Source organism: Macrobrachium nipponense, chromosome 27 (assembly GCF_015104395.2).
Source record: "Macrobrachium nipponense isolate FS-2020 chromosome 27, ASM1510439v2, whole genome shotgun sequence".
NCBI classification, from domain to species: Eukaryota; Metazoa; Arthropoda; class Malacostraca; order Decapoda; family Palaemonidae; genus Macrobrachium; species Macrobrachium nipponense.
This window is the reverse complement of record NC_087216.1, coordinates 17,433,030-17,448,029: the sequence shown is the minus strand read 5'-3', so window position 1 is coordinate 17,448,029 and position 15,000 is coordinate 17,433,030. Positions and strand designations below refer to the sequence as shown.

General features: G+C 38.7%; 2 protein-coding genes across 2 annotated transcripts; both read left to right on the top strand.

Moving 5' to 3' along the window:
• The first annotated feature begins 735 nt into the window (after positions 1-735).
• On the top strand, positions 736-5,812 carry LOC135200875 (serum amyloid A-5 protein-like). The gene is made up of 4 exons (XM_064229591.1): positions 736-802; positions 3,388-3,546; positions 4,026-4,136; positions 5,462-5,812. The coding sequence occupies exons 2-4, from the start codon at positions 3,389-3,391 to the stop codon at positions 5,598-5,600; spliced, it is 408 nt and encodes a 135-aa protein (XP_064085661.1). The 5' UTR covers positions 736-802; position 3,388; the 3' UTR covers positions 5,601-5,812.
• A 5,279-nt stretch (positions 5,813-11,091) lies between these two features.
• Positions 11,092-14,709, top strand: LOC135200874 (serum amyloid A-5 protein-like). Its single transcript, XM_064229590.1, has 4 exons — positions 11,092-11,233; positions 13,293-13,439; positions 13,751-13,861; positions 14,239-14,709. Exons 2-4 carry the CDS (start codon positions 13,294-13,296, stop codon positions 14,375-14,377), a joined length of 396 nt encoding a protein of 131 aa, XP_064085660.1. The 5' UTR covers positions 11,092-11,233; position 13,293; the 3' UTR covers positions 14,378-14,709.
• Positions 14,710-15,000: the final 291 nt, after the last annotated feature.

The window sequence follows — 15,000 nt, the reverse complement described above, 5'->3', positions numbered from 1 at the left end:
ATTATATGTATATATATATATAAATATATATATTATATATATAAATATATATATATTATATATATATATATATATATATAATATAGATATATATATATATATTATATATATTACAATACATATATATTATTAATATATATTAAACATATATATTATATATATAATATAATATATAATATTACTATCATTATATATAATTAATATATATCTATATAATATATTATATATATATCTATATATACACATTACACAGGTGTGTATTTAAACAACAAATACTGTCCAATATCAACCACCTCAAAATCAAGATTGAAGATGGGGATAACCGGCCCCCCATCCCCCCAGTCGGACCACCCTAAAAATGAGAGGTGCTCAATTTGACAGCTGAAGCTTTAGCAAGAGTAGGAGGCGGCACGGCACCCATACCACTCCCCCTACCTATAGCAATAATCCCTAACCCCCACCCACCCCTTTCTACACTTTAGCGAAACTTCGTTTGAGCCAATCAAAATGGGAATTTCGACAGATATTAAAAAAAAGGAGAAAATGTATTGCAAGAAAATCAAATATCAAATGTTTAATCTCTGAGAGTTCTTGGCTCATTTAAAAAGTAAACATAACTGTAGAGACTGTAATGCAGTTACGAATTCCTTGACAATGTCGTGAGAGGGAGATGCTGAGGGGAGGGAAGGAGGGGGCTGTAGTTCGTGACTTTCTTACCAGAGGGCACAAGCAAAGATCACTGGTATTTAAGAACCCAGCAACTGCCAAATGAACAGAAACCAGCTGGTGTTCTTCAGAGCAAGTGAGTGTAACTAACTTAGAGTTCTCGTTTTCTATAGCTGTGCATTATCCTTCTTTTGGTATGATCTCTGCTAAACCAACTAACTTAAATAACTCGTCTGTTCCTTCGTCTTCGAAACCAGCGTCAACTCGATTTAGCAGTTTCCTCATTTATCCTCTTATTCCAATCGCGTCCAAATTGAAATCGTGTTTATTGCTAAGTATTTGACTAACATTTTCTTTTTTAAAGCTTGTGTGGGACAACCCTCAAGCATCCGTCAAATAGGCCTAGTGCTTCTTGTTAATATCCTAAGTTAAGTATATCTTAGTTTAACCAGACCACTAAGCTAATTAACAGCTCTCCAAGGGCTGGCCCGAAGGATTAGATATTCTTGCGTGGTTAAGAACCAATTCGTCACCTAGCAACGGGACCTACAACTTATTGTGGGATCCGAACCACATTATAACGAAAAATGAATTTTTATCACCAGAAATAATTTCCTCTCATGACGCGTTAGCCGAGCCGAGAATCGAACTTCAGACCACCGGACTGGTAGCCGAGTGCGAAAACCACTCGTCCAACAAGGAACTTGTCACTGTCCTGATTAAATTATTAACATTGATACTAACTGGTAATATTGTTAACGATTAATATTATTAATATCAATAAGAATGTAGGACAGTTCTCCCTCCTCGGTGTCCTTTCACTGAATTCATTTGCCTTCTTTTCGTTATTTTAAACTTTGTAACCTTTTCGTAAGAGCTCTTCACGCTCTGAAGATTTTTGTTGTAATGCCATTTCAATTCATTGCGTTTATCTTTCATTTTCTACGGCGTCACCTTCGCTTTATTTGTAAATCCTCTTTAAGAAGATCTGCTCATTCATTATTGCGTTAATACTATTCAGAAGATGAAACCTACTCATATGGAACAAGCCCACAAAGGTAATTGATTTGAAATTCAAGCTTTCAAAGAATACGGTGTTCATTAAGAAGTAAGGGAAGGTTGATATTTAAAAAAAAAAAAAAAAAAACGCATTTCGTCTCCAGTGTCTTTGAGTATCAGTTAGTATTACTTACTAAATGGATCTTTGTTCTCCATTTTTTGTAGTAACGCCAGTTTGTGCCAATCGATCATTCATTTCCGTCTATATGTTCATAACAACGAGGTCAGTTGGAACTGTTGTCTCTTCGCAGACTTTCAGCTCATTACTCTTTGAACTGTTTCTGTGCAACAGCTCCTGTTCGAGGATAGTTTAGCGCGATGTCCCCGCTATAGTTAGCGAATTAGCGTTGCTGTAGTTAGCGTTTAGACAAGAGGCGAATGTGAACCAAAGATGTTGAAGAGAGCACAAATTTTTTATAGATAAGTCCTTCGTAGATGGGTAATGCCGTTGGTACACCTTAAGCCGTGCATTGTAAGCGTTACTAAAGGCTATTTGCAGCGTTCCTTTGGGCCCTATAGTAGATTCATATCAACCGTGTATCTAATGTCTAGGCCAGTCCCTTACGACGCTCCTAATTGGCTGTTGAGAAACCGATCACAGGGCTGGAAACTCTCAGTCTCTCTCGAGAGTTCACATAGGCAGGATGTATATTCCACCACTCCTGAGGGATACTTTTGAAAGGCGTATCCCACAGAAGTGAGAACATACATCCTGTCTTAGTGAACTCTCTCGAGAGACTGAGAGTTTCTATCCCTGTGATTGGCTTATCAACAGCCAATCAGGAGCGCCGTAAGGGATTAGCCTAAACATCAGATGCAAGGTTGATGTGAATCTACTATAGCTGAACCCACTTTTTAATCTTATACTCGAACTCGGTTCCCATTCCTTTATTCCATTTTGCTGTCTGACTTCTCCAACTGCCTCTTTTCACTGCTGTGCGTGCTGAACGGCTGAAAGTAGCTTCACTGCCAAATTTTCAATGGGATCCTTCCAGGTCTTCGCAAATCTGCCATCAGCAATCAAAGTTGCCTGAGCCCCTGATTTCCAGTTTAGTTTGCCTGGCTCACCTTACCTTACCTTACAGCTCGTTCAGGTTGCCCCAGGTCCCTCAACTGTGAGGCACCTCTAATGTCTACCAGAGAATTGCTAATGCATCTTCCGGTATATTTTGCATCTTACAATCTTGGATGGTCTGGGATGCAACTAAAGTCCCCCATACACTGAACGATTGTCGTTATCGACCCACACACACACACTATTCAGACAGTATGAACGATCTCCGCACCGATTTCAGTCTGAACAAAGATTTTGTCTCGAGAAGACATGGCATCATCTGTAGAAGAGAGGCGCGCGATAGCATTATATCGGCAGACAAACCCATACACTGAACGATCTGTGTATGACAGACTTAAGTCGTAAGCCAGCAACCTGGTCGTGACAGTTTCCCGCCGAGATCGTTCAGACACGAAGCTCCGCCCACTTTTGCATTCAGACTAGCCCATATACAGTGTTTTAGCGAACGATACAGACAGTCGTTTAGACAATCGTTCAGAATATGGGCCCCTTTAGATATTTGTCGAGCTTATGAAGAGGTTAAAAATCTACCAGACACATTATCAAATAGTATTAATTTATGCATGCACTTATGATTTCCCATCCAGGATGAAGCTGCTCCTACCTGTGGTGGTTCTTGCAGCCGTTGCTGTCAGCGCTAATGGACACCCAGGGTTCTGGGAGACAACCTGGAACGCTGCCAAAACACCTTTCAGATTCGGCAAGGAAGCCTATCAGGGCAGCAGAGATATGCTCCGCGCCTATACGTAAGTGTTCTGGCTTTAATGTTGTTCTTTTTGTCTTTTCAGGACACTGTATTTAATTTGTTTTGCTTGATTTTGTTCTACACACACACACACACACACACACACACACACACACACACAACACACATATATATATATATATATATATATATATATATATATATATATATATATTTAGTGTTTGTTTCTGTGGCAACGAAGAAGACGGTTCCAGTCACAGTCATTTGCCTTCTTTGGGTAAAATTATTTGAAAGAAAAAAACATCGATTTGACCTTTTCTTTCCTTTCCTGTGCCAACCGGCATAATTTCATATCTTTATACAGGGCGTCCATAAAGTCACAGTACCATTCTCAGCTATCAATACTTGTAATGGTACTGGGACTTTATGGACACCCTGTCTCTGTCCCTCGTAAAGATTACGAATGAAAAACCATTATAAACTTGCACTGAATCTAATCTATAAACCAACTCTGAACAGGGACATGAGAGCAGCCAACTGGAAGGACTCGGACAAGTATTTCCATGCAAGAGGGAACTACGACGCTGCCCAGAGGGGTCCAGGGGGTGCCTGGGCGGCTAAACATATCAGGTTAGCGAAATTCGGCTCAAATTCATCGTCAAGTCTTGGGAAGTGTTCAGGTGTCTCGCTCTCTCTCTTTCTCTCTCTCTCGATTCCTAAAACTAGCAATTTACCAATCCTTACTAAAAGCATATTCATCTGCTACTGCTTCATATAAGTCTTATGTATATACAGAAATTACGTAAAGTAACTAAGCCTACGGGCATAACAAGCCCCGTTTCACGGGGCAGAACCAGCTCCGTTTCAGGGAATCCCCTCTCACCCTACACCCTTTGAAAGTGGGGTGGCTGGGAAGTAGGGTGAAACCCCATTATAAACCATCTTACGTGTCCCCACTCTAACCCTACCAAGTTTCATGCCCATCGGACCAGCCGTTTGGCCGTGATTGAATGGCAGACGGACGAACAGATATAGAGAGCATTATAGTATAGTAGCTGAAGACTAGACTGGTATGACCTTAAGGATCCGCTTATTAAAAAGGTGTATAGGTGGAAGTATATAATTACAGATATATAATTATGAGTGTGCTCATATATATATATATATATATATATATATATATATATATATATATATATATATATATAGTTTCTATACTTATACGTCTCTACGAGATGTAGAGAGTTTATACCTGTACAGATATATGTCTATATGCACAAAATATTCGCATGCATAAATGAACATCCTGTGCAAGTAAGTATCACCATCACATACCCAGTCCAGAGCGTCTTAACTACCTATTAGACCTGTTGCTGCTCAAACTGCATTTATTCATTTTCAAAACGCTACCTCCACATCTCTCCTCCTCTTCTAAGAACCCTAAGTCTCAATCTTCATCTTTTTTTAACTGTGAGGATTCAGATGAGCTTCGTTTCTTCACTCCTGGTGGGCCTAAGGTCTTGTCTAGAACTCTTACAGAGCTTCAGGTCGCTGATATATGAGAGTGTAGGGGGCACTGCTCATCAATTTCTCCAAAGAAATACTTGAAGTAGAGTATAACATAATTTGAATTGACCAGAAATTAAGGTTCCTGCCCCATTGCCAACATCTTCATTGTCTTCATGACCTCTGCTTTCAGCAAACTTGGAAAAATATCCCTCAATCTTGTTCTACAGGAAAACCTAACTACTTTTGTTTCTAGATATCTTGAACTACTTAGATCCGTGCTAGCACAAGGCTGGCTGAATGTAAGAAGTTCAAGATATCTCGAAAAAAAAAACACTAAAAGAAGTTAGGTTTTGGATTAAGGGCCAAAATGTCTAAAATCTAATCCTAAAATGCAAATGAAGGATCTACTAGGCACTGTATTAACAAGTAAAGAAATTCCATTCCAGCAATGCAAGGGAGAGACTAGACATATTGCGCGGAAGAGACCCGGCAGACAGTGTAGCTGACCAAGAAGCCAACAACTGGGGACGAAGTGGCGGAGATCCTAACAGGTACCGTCCTAGGGGGCTTCCTCCAAAGTACTAAGGGAGGGGGGAGGCTTCGAGAGTCCTTAAATAACTGTTTGTAAAGAACAGTTCAAACGACTGATGGCATCAACTGATTTTTCTCCAAATCACAAGATTATGATCATGCAGTGGAATGTAGTACTATATTTCCGGTAACTTTTCAGCTGGATTTTGTTATCATCTTTACCCTGTACTGACTAAATGTTTCTCTAATAAATATGATTAGATAAATTAATAGAAGTTTTATTTGTCCAAATAAATAAGTTAACTAAAAACTTACACTAAAATCTTGATCTTGACTACTTGAGGTCTATACCAGAAAATAACATTATTTACTGAAGCTTTCACGGTCAGTAATATACAGGGTGTCCATAAAGTCCCAGTACCATTACGAGTATTTATTGCTCCGAAACCATATAACATAGATTAATGCAGTTTTGTGTAGAATGAAGTGCTCTGAATGTAAACTTGAGGAAATGTAGAACATTCTACAAAAAACTGCATTACTCTATGTTATATGGTTTCTGAGCGATGAATACTTGCAATGGTGCTGGGACTTTACAAGGCACCCTGAGGTACTCCAAGACCAAGGCATCTGTATGTAATCAACACCAGTACTGCAAACGCCTTGCAAACCGTACGATTTGTACCTTATAGACGACAGCCTATACTGATGTTAATCACCATTATTATCAAACGTCCGTAGTAATTGATGACATGACAAATATTGCACCCTTAATAATGGCCGAACACGTCATGTCTCCTGGTACAACCACTTATTTTTTACTTATTATTATTATTACTACAGGCAGATTATTTTCCCTGATGAAAAGAGCAGCAAGCGATCGCATGACATTTAGGATCGTCGTGCTCAAGCAAAAGGCATCATCACTAACGTTTATCCCTCTGGGATCGACTTCCCCAAAACTTCCACTTAGGAAGATGTAAGGTAACCTGAGGAAATGAGATTACATTAAACTCTTGGTTTAATTATTTATTTTTCAAAACAACTGTAGTAATCTCTGCGTCAGGTCTCTGACATAACTTTCAGCGGTCTCCACGGAAAGCAAACACTAACCACCTTCCCCCCGCCTCCCCTAAAACAATCCCCCACCCCCCCTGCCGGGTACCCACACACCTCTCCAAGCCACACACCCACGAAATGCACAAAACGTTTCAGCGACATTCCTGGGTGCGGGGTTGCCTCAGGCGCATTATGTATGATACTGCTCAGCCTCTTACGAATATCATTTTGTTGTATGCTAAACTTTCTCCTTTGTGTGTGTGTGTGTATTATACTTATACATACACCCATATACTACTACATCCTGCATACGTTTAAACAGACAGACTAAGGCTCTTTCACACTATGTCGCACCTACATGCGGCTAGCAGTCGACTATTATCTCTAATGTACCTTTTCACACTAATTCGGTCCGGCATCGCATTACAGCCGACAGGCCCCACTGGACATGTCCAGTGCTGCAACCAGACGCGATTGCAGTTGGCCATTGCGTTCAATGCGTGTCTTCACACTATGCGATTGTTTCCTGCATAAACTTGCGGCAGCAGTAGACTTCCACTGGTTCTGGTGATCGGGTGTATTGGGTATTGAAACCATTTGGGGGATATAAATAGTGTTATTCCCGTTGTTGAATAACCTGTGGTTCCATGCAACGAAAAAACACCATACAATAATAATAATCACAATAATAAATAGTGTTATTGGTAAATAAGAAAGAACTACAGGTATGGATAGCTTAAGTATAAACTACTGAGAAATGATTTACTAAATGATTTGCTGTTTTTTTTCATTAAGGTTACATATACGTTTTGATACTGAAATTATTAGAAGGTTATCGGCAAATTATTCATATAAAAGAGGGCTAAAAGCTTTTGATTTCGATAAGTATGATTTTTCAAGAAGTTTTTATAGTTAACACTTACGTTTTATTTACATTAATTAATGAAACAGAGAGATATGCCTTTTTTATATAAAAGTAAAAGATTTTTTGCTTTTGATATAGATATATCAGTTTATAATTTTGATAAATAGAGATGTTTCAGCTAACACTTGTTGTTTTCATTTCTCCTTTTAAATTCATATCTGGAAAAGCAAATTTACAAGGAAAGGTCCATATTATTTCCTCTTACTCGATGGTAACTGCCAGTTGTTGTTCTGGCGAAATATCATCTCTGAATGTCGTATTTCTTTTAGCAACTGGTTATGTAGACGTGACAAGAGTTCCTCAAAGGTTCTTTTAGACATTCTGAAGTAATTGAAAAATTTATCATCATCTCTCTTCAGCTCCTCGAAAAGTGTGCCTATGTGTATTCAAAGGGTGTATACCCAGTGAATTCTATATTTTCTCTTCATTTTTCTCAAATGTAATAAATAAAGACAATAATTTCCTCTTTATGTCCATCTAGTCACCACTACAGGCTGAGGAGAGCAGACTGCAAGCACTTTTCAAAAATTGGGTCACTTTGTGCGGCAGTCGGACAAATATACGATTCGTGCAATTTTGTGTCGCATTTAGATGCGGCACTGCAATCGTATCTTGGTGCGACAAGAATCGCATAGTGTGAAAGGGCCCATATATAGAGAGAGGAGAAATCACCATACAACAAAATAGTACTCGTAAGAGGCTGAACAGTATCATATATATATATATATATATATATATATATATATATATATATATATATATATATATATATATATATATATATTATATAAATCGTGACAGGTGTCATCTTGAATTTTCTAATGTACTGTCAAGGCGACCATAATACATAATGGTAGAAATCTGTAACGTAAACATGATACTGTGACAGTACAAAGTGACAGTATAATGGAACAAACAGACGGTGGGAAAATTGTCACACCTAACCAGAGCCTGAGGTCATTGCTCTATTTACAAATATTGCAAGCTACGTAAACTAAACATTTAAATATTTTACCTTGAAATAGATTAACTGAGCTTATCCATCCCTCGGCTGATATTCAGTCTTATACGAAGTCAATCAAGCCTTTACTCTCTGTAACGTAAGATGTGACCGATACAGGGCTGCCTTAATGTTTACAAAATTCTAAGAATTCTTTGAATGCCCTTTTGAGATGAAAAAAAAAAAATTAGTATGCGAAAATAGGAAGACGATAAAGGAAATGTATTATTACCTCGCAGCCTTTAGCGAATGGAAGCGTAGTAGTACTATGACTGTCAGAAACCTCGATGAGTCTAGTGTCACTGGGGGTCAAAAGTGCCATATTTTTGTTACCTTCATATTAATCAAAGGCAAACTTTATAAGTCAACGAGAAGAAATTACGCTACGGTATCCGATCACGAAGTACTGACGTATAAAGAAAGACAGGAGGGGTCTTAATAACGTGTATTTGAAGTTAGGCCTAAAGACTAACTACAATTCTGAGAACACACGTACCAACTGCCTGGAGCCCAAAAATAGGAAGGCCCAGCGGCTTCCTCGCCTAAATACAGAGTAGATAATGGGAATTCCATATTCATCTACTCATGGTGTTTTCGGGTAGAAACGTGGCTAAGAAACTGCAAGACATCTACTCCATCCTGGTGTACAGTAAAGCCATATATACCTTCAACAGACAGGAGTAGATTTCTGGACAGGCAGAAATTTATGCGTTATCTGGAACAGTTTTCTTAGTTGCACTATACACATTATCAGTATCAGGGATTTTGTTGTTCACGATAATAATGACAGTGATAAAACTGTAGGTTACAGATCATCATTGCCAAGTCATGGCTATTATGAACTTTATGCCTAGTGTATTCTCGGTATCTTCTCTCTCTCTGACCCATATAATCTGCTTGGAACATATTCATGTACAGAACAACGTTTTGTTTACTAATACATCGGTACCTAGTATCCTAATCTTCCTTATTTTGATCTATTGACAGTTGCACCAAAGCACTAATGTTTGGGACTAATTTCTTTGATGCTTGGTGTTGACCAGCAGCTTAATCCTGCGTTTATCCAGAATTTGGATCGCAATTCTTGATTGCAAATTCACTTTTGAGAACATATCCGGTCTATTTTTTCTTCGACAACGAAAAAAAAAAAATGATCTTACCGAGAAAGATTTCCGGTGTTTTTGGAAATCTGTTCGTCTTGAGGAAATGTTAATATTATCAATATTATTTTTTTAGATTTTATTTTTCTATGTTTTGAACTGTGCCATCTTGTTTGGCCGTCGACAGCTGCATTGCATCTTAGCTTGTAGTAATATATATATATATATATATATATATATATATATATATATATATATATATATATATATATATATACATATATATATATATATATATATATATAATATATAGATATATATATATATATATATATATATAAAACTAGCTCTATTGTTTCTTATCCCATATCTATGTATTAACCTCTGGCGTTGTACAGTTCATAATTCTGAACGTCATATGCATTCAGATCTCCCTAGACTATACTGAACCTGAAGATAGCCATATGCGTCCGAGAAGTTGCAAAATGGAGATTAAATAAAGTCTGAAGAGGATTATTGTGGTACTACAGTTCTTTCCCCCGACTGCTTTTTCGTTCATCCAAATCTTATATAGCTATCATCAGTTGTTAATAATAATGATGATGATAATGAATAAATAAGCTAGTATATTACAAGAAACAGTAACAGTAACTTAAAACGTGGAACTTCCCATGGTCTGTGTGTGTTTTTAATTTTTTTTTTTTTTTATAAATAACGAGAAACGTTTATCATTATCGTCTAAGAACAACAATGACTTATGCTTATGCAACGAAATTCGCCGGCTAGAATATTATTAGCAATGAAAACAGATTCTTGGGTTATCCCGGGAACATTCGGTCTACGTGAGTTATGCCACCTTTCTCTTGGTGTATAATCTAGAAAGAGCATCAACTCTCATCCGCCTCCCCCTCCTCTTTCCCCCGTGTATTACGAGACGTAGTATCTCAACCTGGGGAATCCCGTTGCCCGCCAAACTTTCCTACTGTGATAAAATATTGCCTCTTTTGGTCTGGAGGGTTTCCAAGTGATGATGGCAGCATAAATTGATTCTTTTTTTTTGTGCTATTATGGTGCACTATTTGATTCCCGCAGTTGTTACCAAATAAATGAAGGAGACATGAGAAAAAACATTCAAAATAAGAAGGTTCAAATTTCAAAATTCAGTTTGACAGTTGCAGCTTCCAAACGCGACTAGGAGGAGGTGAGAGTTAGACACCCGTACTACTCCCCTCCCCCTATCCAAACAAACCCTCACCCCAACCCACCCCTTTCTCCCCTTTTGAATTACTATGATCGAAACCTCTTTAAGCAAGCCACAAAAGGAATTTCGACTTATATTACAAACAAAAGACTATTTATTGCGAGAAAATCTTCTGATATCAAACGTTTTATCTCAAAGAGTTCTTCGCTGACTTAAAAAATAAACATGACTGTACAGTTACGATTCCCGTGACAATGTATTGAGAGGGAGAAGCTGAGGGGAGGGAGGGGACTGTAGTTCCTGACTTTCTCACCAGAGGGCAGAGGCAGAGCACAAGTGCTGCTATTTAAGAACCCAGCAAAAGCCAAATGAACAGAAACCAGCTGGTGTTCTTCAGAGCAAGTGAGTGTGATCGATTTTGAGTTTATGTATAACAGTATAATTTCACGTCTGATTCTACTTTCTCAGTTCATTTTTGTGCAGTATTCATTTTTTTACTTCTTATTGTTCGCCTTTCGGTCTGAGCTCTAGTAAACAACTAACTTACATAACTCGTCACTTAGTGTCTCTGTTCTCTCGTCTTCTAAGCAAAGATCGTCTCTATTTGTTTCCTTATTTATCCATTTTCAGTTTTCTGTAAAAAAAAAACTATTGAGATGGCTTTTGTCTGTCCGTCCGCACTTTTACTGTCCGCCCTCAGATCTTAAAAACTACTGAGCCTAGAGGGCTGCAAATTGGAATGTTGATCACCCACCTTCCAATCATCAAACATACCAAATTGCAACCCTCCAGCCTAAGTTGTTTTTCTTTGAGTTAAGGTTAAAGTCAACCATCATCATGCGTCTGACAACGACATAGGCCTGACCACCACCGGGCCCTGGTTAAGGTTTCATGGAACGCGGTTCATGCAGCATTATACCGAGACCACCGTAAGATAGATCCATTTTCGGTGGCCTTGATTATACGTTGTACAGAAAACTCGACTGTGCCGACGAAACTTCGGCAATTTTTTTTCTTTACTTGTTTCTTTATCAATTTCGCGACTAACATTTTCTTTTTAAATCTTGCTTTTAGGGACAACTCTCAAACTGCAGGCAAAGAGTGAGCCTTTGCAATGTCCTGATTGAATGATTAATATTGATATTACTGATGCTAATATTATGCATTATCAATATTAATAGGAATTTGAGGATGGTTCTCCTTCCTGGGTGTCCTTTCCTTCCTTTTACTTAATTCATTTGTCTTTTTTCGTTATATTAAATTTGTACCACTTCCGTAAGAGCTCTTCACGTTCTTAATAGCCTTTGTTTTTCTCACATTTTTACTTACTTATTTATTTATTTCATGCCATTTTAATTCATTGAATTAATCTTTCATTTCTCAAAGCCTTCTTAGAAGGACCTACAGGTTTATTTTCTGTAATTATATTATTCCCATGTTCGCATCAACGAGGTCTCGATCATTCATACTCAATGTTCGCATCAACGAGGTCTCGATCATTCATTCCCAATGTTCGCATCAACGAGGTCTCGATCATCCATTCTCAATGTTCGCATCAACGAGGTCTCGATCATTCATTCCCAATATTCGCATCAACGAGGTCTCGATCATTCATACTCAATATTCGCATCAACGAGGTCTCGATCTCCCATTCCCAATGTTCGCATCAACGAGGTCTCGATCACCCATTCCCAATGTTCGCATCAACGAGGTCTCGATCACCCATTCCCAATGTTCGCATCAACGAGGTCTCGATCACCCATTCCCAATGTTCGCATCAACGAGGTCTCGATCACCCATTCCCAATGTTCGCATCGAGGTCAGTTAGAACAGTCGTCTCCTCACAGACTTTCAGCTCATGACTATTTCTACGTAGCCACTACTACTCGATGATAGTTTAGTGTGATGCCCACTTTTTAAAGACTTTTACTTTACCTCTACACTCACTTCCTTTGTTTCGCCTTCCTGTCTAACCACTTCAGCTGTCTTTTCAGTGTCTTAAATGCTGGATGGCTGAAAGTGTCCCAGTGTTAGTTTTTTACAGTAGAATTTTCAAATTAATCTTATCAATGTCTTCGTACATCTTGTTTTGCTATGGTTTCCATTCAGAGCCTGGCAGGTCTATACCATCCGAAACTGGGTACATTCAACTCTATCTCATCCAAAAACTGGGTGCATTCAGCTCTCTATCATCCAAAAACTGGGTACATTCAACTCTCTATCACCTGAAAACTGGGTACATTCAACTCTCTATCATCCGAAAACTGGGTGCATTCAACTCTCTCTCATCCGAAAACTGGGTACATTCAACTCTCTATCATCCGAAAACTGGGCATATTCAACTCTCAAAATCATTTGAGCGCCTAATTTCCAGTGTAGTTTCTCTTGCTAAATCTGAATGAAAAAATCTACCAGACAGATTATCAAATATCAATTTCAGCACTTATTTTTTCCCACTCAGGATGAAGCTGCTCCTCGCTGTGGTGGTTCTTGCAGCCGTTGCTGTCAGCGCTAATGGAGACCCAGGGTTCTGGGACACCGTCAAAAAACCTTTCAGATTCGGCAAGGAAGCCGTCCAGGGTGCAGGAGATATGGTCCGTGCTTATAGGTAAGATGAGTTCTTCCTTTATGTTATGTCGCCTTTGTATTATTCAAGGGAAAAAAAGTACAACAAATTAGCACTTTGCTGTGGAGAAAAATATTACTAAACTGACGCTGTAGCTGGTTCACATAAGGTAGATCCTTGGGTGAGCCCTATGCTTACGAAACGTTTGTTTGGCGCCGCTGATTAGCTGGGAGCTGCCTACCTCCCGGTACCAGCCAATGAGCGGCCGCCAAACAAACGTCTCGTAAGCATAAGGCTCATCCAAGAATCTATCTTAAGTGAACCAGCTATAACATCTTTGCACCCCTTAACAGCGACATGCGAGAAGCCAACTGGAAGAACTCTGACAAGTACTTCCACGCAAGAGGGAACCACGATGCTGCCAGGAGGGGTTCGGGAGGAAGATGGGCAGCTAGAGTCATCAGGTTAGTGAAATTCTGCTACAGATAGTTTCCGTCAGATCCTAAGCCCACAGGGCTCTCTCTTGACAAGTCTGTTCGAAATTACAAATCTGAAACAAAAATCCTTGTGTCCTTTAAATATGTAATGTGCATAGCCATTCCTACTCTCCTGTTGCCTCAAACTGAAATAGTAGACTTGGAAAAAAAAAAAGTGTTGCTTTAGAAATGCAAGCACAGGTATGATAAGCCTGTTCGAAATTACAAATCTGAAAAAAAAATCTGTGTCCTTTTAAGTAGTCATATCCATTCCTATTTTCCCGTTGCCCCAAACTGAAATAGTAGTTTTGGAAAAAAGGTGTTGCTTTAAAAATGCAAGTACAGGAACTGGAATTTTATTTCAGCAATGCAAGGGAACGCGTCGACAGGCTGCGTGGAGGCAGTGCAGCTTCCAGCGCTGCTGACCAGGCAGCCAACCGTTGGGGACGAAATGGTGGCAATCCTAACAAGTACCGTCCCAGAGGTCTTCCTAGGAAGTACTGAGGAGTGTCTCCCAGAGCCAGAAGCCTGTTGTCATATTTTTTTTTACAACGAATTATTCAAATAACTAGTGGCATTAACTGACCTGTTATACGTCACCAGACTTTATGATACTGTTTTGGTTACATTGTTGTTACTTATAAACTGTACTTACCATGGTTGGCTTAATAAAATATATAAAGCCATTTTTTTACAACGAATGATTCAAGTAACTAGTGGCATTAACTGATCTGTTATGAGTCACCAGACTTTATGGTACTGTTTTGGTTACATTGTTGTTGTTACTTATTAACTGTACTTACCATGGTTGACTTAATAAAATATGAAAAATAAAACCGACAAACTTCTTATTTTATCCAGAGACATCAAACTGGCAAAACATCACTTGTATTCCAACTAAATCCTCCTCTTTGGGACGACCAATCTCCCAATAGAATAACGCAATTACCGATGAAGATGCTGGTCTTAGTTACAGAAGATGTGACATGATAACAGATGCTTGCTTAATGTTAAAATTCTAAGGCCTCTTTGAGCGTCCTTTTGGGAAGAACTTCCATTGAATTCAATCTGAGAAAACAGAAAGCCAGCACAGAACTTGCAGTGCCTCAATAGTGCAGTCTTATGGG

What these genes read in the sequence shown, in the direction of transcription:
- LOC135200875 (XM_064229591.1), top strand. Translation starts at nt 3,389, where the DNA reads ATGAAGCTGCTCCTACCTGTGGTGGTTCTTGCAGCCGTTGCTGTCAGC. An exon ending in GATATGCTCCGCGCCTATAC is followed by an intron (nt 3,547 to 4,025) that starts GTAAGTGTTCTG and finishes AACTCTGAACAG; the next exon opens with GGACATGAGAGCAGCCAACT. An exon ending in TGGGCGGCTAAACATATCAG is followed by an intron (nt 4,137 to 5,461) that starts GTTAGCGAAATT and finishes ATTCCATTCCAG; the next exon opens with CAATGCAAGGGAGAGACTAG.
- LOC135200874 (XM_064229590.1), top strand. Translation starts at nt 13,294, where the DNA reads ATGAAGCTGCTCCTCGCTGTGGTGGTTCTTGCAGCCGTTGCTGTCAGC. An exon ending in GATATGGTCCGTGCTTATAG is followed by an intron (nt 13,440 to 13,750) that starts GTAAGATGAGTT and finishes ACCCCTTAACAG; the next exon opens with CGACATGCGAGAAGCCAACT. An exon ending in TGGGCAGCTAGAGTCATCAG is followed by an intron (nt 13,862 to 14,238) that starts GTTAGTGAAATT and finishes ATTTTATTTCAG; the next exon opens with CAATGCAAGGGAACGCGTCG.